This window comes from Scomber scombrus, chromosome 2 (assembly GCF_963691925.1).
Source record: "Scomber scombrus chromosome 2, fScoSco1.1, whole genome shotgun sequence".
NCBI classification, from domain to species: domain Eukaryota; kingdom Metazoa; phylum Chordata; class Actinopteri; order Scombriformes; family Scombridae; genus Scomber; species Scomber scombrus.
The window spans coordinates 34,979,959-34,985,958 of NC_084971.1; the positions used below are offsets into that span (position 1 = coordinate 34,979,959).

Sequence of the window (6,000 nt, forward strand, 5' to 3'; positions counted from 1 at the left end):
CATAATGTTTTGAAACAGGTGATTTTCTCAGTGAGTTCCAGTATGGTTTCCATTCCAACTGATAAACGACATACTATTTTTTATTGAGTAGATTGGCACCTCCTTTTAACCAAACCCAATTTACCAGACTATCCCATTATTGGGGTACATTAGGGTAATATTCTTGGTCTATTACACGTTGTCCTGTCTGTTCTGTCTATGAACATTACATCAGCTGTTTATATGCAGATGATACTGTTGTTTTCTTTCCAAACCAATCTAAGGCTGTGCCCGATATTCCTACCCAATGCCTCATTATGTTATGGTCAACAGTATCAAAGGCAGCAGTAAGGTCTGAACACATCCCATCATCAGCCATTAAAAGCTCATTAGTCACGCTAAGAAGGGCGGTTTTGGTGCTATGATATCTGCAAAAGCCTGATTGGAATTTCTTAAAAATGTTATTGTTCTTTGCTGTTAAATGTAATTGCTTAGACACATATTTTTCTAAAATCTTTTGACATAAAAGGAGGCTTGGAGGTTGGTCTGTAGTTCTTGGTGAAGGTTTCTTTTTTAAGAGGCTGTACACAAGCTGATTTGAAGTAGTCTGGGACACAACCATTAGATAGGAAATTATTAAAAACTGACAGCAGACAAAGCCCAATGTATTTGAAAAGAAAATGTGTAGGTATTACATCAAGTGGACTGGATACTTTCATTGGAGAGAGATTTTTTAAAAAGCTCAGACAAATGTAAATCGGGAAAAAAAAGATCTAGATATTCTGAGGTAACTGATAGATATTGAAGTGTGTGTCATAAAGTGTAATGGCAGCTCTTATGGACTCTACTTTGTCAGTGAATAGACTAAGAACTTTTCAGATTCAGCATCGCTTTCGGCAAAGGCCACATGGTGGGGTTGTATTTACCAGCTGGTCAACAGTTTTGATTAAAAATCTAGGGTCATGATGATGAGCTGTGATAAGTTTAGAGAAGTATTTAGTGCTGGCATTTTAAACAATGTTATTGTAGAAGAGTAGATAGTAACTCTTTCATATTTTGGTGATGTACTTGGAGACACCAGATTTAAATCCATCTTTGCTCAGACTTCCCGCAGTCCCATTAAGAGCTGTGGATATTATGGTCTATCCAAGGCTGCTTCCATTGAATAGACATAGACTTGAGCAATGTGATTTGGTATGGTGATGTGTTGATATGATAAACATTGAACTCTCTTCTGATTTTATTTCCTTGTATAACTGGTTCCAGGAACATTTGACTATTAATGTAAGAAAACAAACAATTTATGTATTTTTATGCTCTGTGGAGATCTTTGTCTATATCTCGACGCATAGTTCTTGCCAACCAGAACATGACTATATCTTGGTGTTAATCTCGACACCTATCATCCAGAGACTAATCAAAGAACTGAAAAAAAAAACATATTTAAAGGCCATAATTTACACTTTTTCCAAATGTGGTGTCTTACTACCTCAGAACTTATTGGACCAATAACAGACTCCACAATAGAGCTTTTAAAATGTGTCTTAAATGTTCTCCATGGACAAATCACTGTTAAGTATTTTCACACGTTTTCCTGTGTTTGCATGTAAACCAGGTGTGTTTTTCAGCATATCACCAGCAGTGAATCTAATGCACTGCAATGCAATGTTTGGCAACGTTTTCCTGTGTTTGTGCTGTTGCAGATAAGTGCAGAGAGTGCAGATGAGGGTCAGATCACAAATGAGGTGTGTTGAGTAAATGTAAAATGAGTTGAGAAAAAAAATTCTAATGTTTCTATTATTTTTGTTATTGTTTTGAATGTAAAAATGAATTGCCTGTAACATACAATTGAGAAAATTCAAGAAGAAATAAATTGTATCCAATGCCCAAGACATTTATAGTTGTTTATTTCTTTATAAATTAGCATTTTATACGAATTTATCTACTGTTTCTGGTATTTGTATGAACTTCCATACTTCAACCATTAAGTGACATCTCAACCGTTTGGTATAGATCATTATTTTTAAAACCACTGGGTCTGTTGAAAAAATAAATCATTGATTGTTCTTAGAAAGAACAAAGAAAGAAATGCAATGAAAACATTTTTTACTGCTTTTTTCTTGGTGGGGTTGTTAAAGGGTTAATGTGTGTGCTTCTTTCTGTTTTTTAAGAGCTGCACTGAGTCAAAATCCTATCAATTGTGCTGACATGAATTTAATTGCTCCATTATTCAAGTAAATAGTGTCTTTCTCCTGAACTCAAACATCCAGATGTCTTTCTCACAGTGATGGTGCATCCTGTAACTCAGACCAATCAATAGACTGGATCTATAGACATGAGCTGAGCAAAAAACACAGACACAGACCTTTTTAAAGGTTTAATAAAGATGGGGGCACTGAAGCAGTATAGACAAGCAAAGAAACACAAAAAAGATAGGTAAAAGGTAAAAATCCAACATAACTCAACTCAACTTTATTTATAAAGCACTTTAAAACAACCACAGCTGAAACAAGGTGCTGTACACAAATAAATAAAACAACACAGGAACATAAAACAATTAACAAGAAATAAATACTAAAATAATTGTTTATTGTTTTTAAAACTAATTAAAAACAATAAAACAATAACTAAAAACAAACCATAAAACACTAAAACAGGAGCAGAGTCTCATGCATGGTTGAAAGCCAAGGAATAAAAATGGGTTTTAAGACGAGTTTTAAAAATGGACAGTGAGGAGGCTTCTTAAATAACATAAGCAAAATGAAAACAACAACAACAACAACATCAAAAAACCCAATAATGATCTATTTATCTAATCTGTCTTCCATCACTAGATCAGGCAGTTTGATTGACAGGACAGATGATCAGAGGGGCGGAGTTTCCCCCACCATCATTATCACAGGGACTGAAGTATGGGTAGAGTTTCTCAGTGAAGGAGCAGCCAGTAAAGGAGTAGATAAGAGCTGCAGCATCTACGTCATAAAAGGAGACCAGACCCTCCTCATAATCCACAAACACCCCCACCTTCTGAGGAGGAGACTTCAGAGAGAGAATGACATCAGGCCCACCAAGAACTTTGTACTCGTTTCCATTTCTCAACCATATAGTCCAGTAACCATTCTGAGGTTTCAGAATGATTTGTCCCTTCCTGTTGATCGACTCTCTGGCCACTCCTAAAGTCCAGTCAGTCTTCTCTTTAACCTGAACCTCAAAGTAAAATCTGCCTGAAGATAAACTCTGCTTTCCTAAAACATTACCACAATCTGAAAATCTCTCTGGGTTGTCTGGGAGATTCTTCTTCACATCACCACAGTGAACTTGTTTCCCATCATCAGACAGGATGAGATTATGATGTGCTGTATCAGGATCAAGAGTCACATCCACTGCATACTGCTGGACCCTCTTCAGCTCAGCCTCGAACAGCTTCTTCATCTGTTTACTGAGCGTCTCCTCCAGCTGAGCCACAACTTTCACCACAGTCCCCTCATATGATGGACGGACACTGACCTCTGTCCAGTCTTTGGTGGGTGGAGCAGCTTTCAGGGACGGGAAGTTTTGGAGGAGGTGGAGGTGGTCTTCAGAGTGTGAGAGCTTCTCCACCTCAGAGCTTCTCTTCTTCAGCTCAGAGATTTCCTGTTCCAGCTCTTTGATGAAGTCTTCAGCCTGTTTCTCTGTTTGTTTCTGCCGTTTTCCTATTGAGTGGATGAGTTTTGCTTGGCCACTCTCAACAGTCTTCTTTAAGGCGGTGAAGACCTGAACACCTTCTGCTTTTTCTCTGTCTGCAGCTTCCTTACTGAGGTCAACTGAGTGTTTGATCTCTTCAATCTTCAGTCGTCTTTTCTGGATCATCTCCTGAATTTCAGCCTCTGTCTTCCCCAGCTCTTCCTTCTTTCCTTCATATTCTTCTTTCAGAGGAACAACATCATGTGACTTGTGGTCTAAAACAGAGCAGAGCATGCAGACACATGTCTGGTCGGTCTTACAGAACAGCTCCAGAGGTTTATCGTGCTTCATACACATCCTGTCTTCCAGGTTCTCCACAGGGTCCATCAGCTGATGTCTTTTCAGACCTGACATTGTCAGATGAGGCTCGAGGTGAGTCTCACAGTAGGAGGCCAGACACACCAGACAGGACTTCAGGGCCTTCAGTTTGGTTCCAGTACAGACGTCACAGGGAACTTCTCCTGGTTTGGCAGCTTGTTGCTCTGAGCTGCTGCTGCTGGCTTTCTGTTGAGCTTCCTGTCTGAACTGAGAAACCACCTCAGAGAACAAAGTGTTGACTTCCAGTTCGGGTTTTGTGTAGAAAACCTTTTCACACATTGGACACAGGTACTGGTCATTACTGTTCCAGTGGTCATTGATGCAGTTTTTGCAGAAGTTGTGTCCACATGGTGTGCTGACTGGATCAGTGAACACATCCAGACAGATGGAGCACAGAAACGGATCTTCAGATATCAGACAGCTGGCAGCAGACATATCTACACATGTAGAGAGAAAGTAAAATGAGAATAAAACACGCATTTCATTATTCATTATTAGTTGTGTATTGTAATAATAAAATAAACAATAATGTGGAATTCTGTAATTAAACTTAACTTAACTTCATTTGACCATTGTCAGTATGAAATGAAAAGTGTAGTTAACTGTGTTGAACTGTAAATATTATCAGCTGTACTCACCAGTTGTTTGAGAAACTCGACTTTTTCCTCAGACAGAAACAGAGACGCTTGTGCCGACTGCAGCTCCTTTGTGTTTCTGACAAAGTTTCACTTTCAATTCCTTCATTGCTTCACGGTACGTCCTCCCATTAATTTGAAACCTGGAGAAACACAACCTGACGTCACGCTCCGGTGACCAATCACAGCCAGTGAATACAGATGTAAACTGTGCCATGCGGTCGGAAAAGCCGTTATTTAGATGAGGGGAGAGCATTGATGCCAACTGCCAGACACATTTTAAAAAGAATGAGAGAAACCAAGAGCGAGAGAGAGAGAGAGCAGCTATGGTTGAGTGAGCTAGAGAGTGAATGAAGAGCGGTGGTACAGAGAAAGCTGATGAGTCAAATCAATAAAACATTATTTGCTGATCGTCTGGCAGCGGTTTCATATCAGTAAACAACCCCACCTTGCTGCAGATAGTCTGTGAGGTTTCGTTTCCTCCTTCAAGTTTAGACATGATAATAATTACATCTGACACATTATGAGAGAGAGACATTTGGAGAGAAATTTGACTTCTGTTGTTTTATTTCTTTCTGCAGCTCACAGATTAGATTTCACAAAAACAGATCAGGTCCTCTGCAGCTCTGAAACTGTCAGTCCAAAGTTCAGCTCACTGTTTGTCCTGTGATGTTTTGACCTTTTCATGTTTCCAATAGGCTACGTGTTGCTGAATAGTTGCCACAAAGGGAGGTCAGTCATACATCTTAGGGTCTTTTTTCCCCTTCTTTCCTATTGAGTTGTAAAGTCTGATGCAAGTTGTGATTTATCGACTGTTTCCAGGTACTACTGCCTTGTTTTTTCAACAGTGTCCCCTGCATGGATGTATTGTTAGAGCTGGATACCGGACCCCAAATGGCACACTTTCAGTCCAATAAGAACTGTCTTGGCTGGCACGTCCGTAATGTGTGGCCCACTCAGCCCATACATAAAGATACAGATTTTTTAAATAACTTTTCTCAGCTTGAAGAGATTTTCACAAATATAGCGCCTATTATTTTCAGTGCTTTATGTTTTACACAAGATTATTAAATGCAGTTCTTAAAGCAAATACAATAAAATAAGCTAAAGGTGTAAGATAAAGGAATCTGCAGACTATGTAATTAACATAATGCATATTATCTCATCTAGAACCTTTCCTTCAATTGATTTCTGTCTTGCATTGAGTAAAATAACATCTTTTTATCCTTCGTGTCGTCCTCCCAGGTCAAATTGACCCCGTCTGTTTTGACTGTTCCTTCTTTCCTCCCTTCCTTCCTTCTGTCTGTCTTTCCTCCCTACTTCTCTCTTTCTTTCCTTCCTTCCT

At 39.0% G+C, this 6,000-nt stretch overlaps 1 protein-coding gene across 1 annotated transcript; it reads right to left on the minus strand.

The window, feature by feature from the left end:
• Positions 1-2,411: 2,411 nt before the first annotated feature.
• Positions 2,412-5,047, minus strand: LOC133994821 (E3 ubiquitin-protein ligase TRIM21-like). The gene is made up of 2 exons (XM_062433997.1): positions 4,659-5,047; positions 2,412-4,457 (listed from the first exon to the last, which is right to left on the minus strand). The coding sequence occupies exon 2, from the start codon at positions 4,453-4,455 to the stop codon at positions 2,815-2,817; it is 1,641 nt and encodes a 546-aa protein (XP_062289981.1). The 5' UTR covers positions 4,456-4,457; positions 4,659-5,047; the 3' UTR covers positions 2,412-2,814.
• Between the last annotated feature and the right edge of the window lie 953 nt (positions 5,048-6,000).

Bases quoted from the DNA above. Each gene is read 5' to 3' on its own strand.
- LOC133994821 (XM_062433997.1), bottom strand. From the start codon at position 4,455: ATGTCTGCTGCCAGCTGTCTGATATCTGAAGATCCGTTTCTGTGCTCC.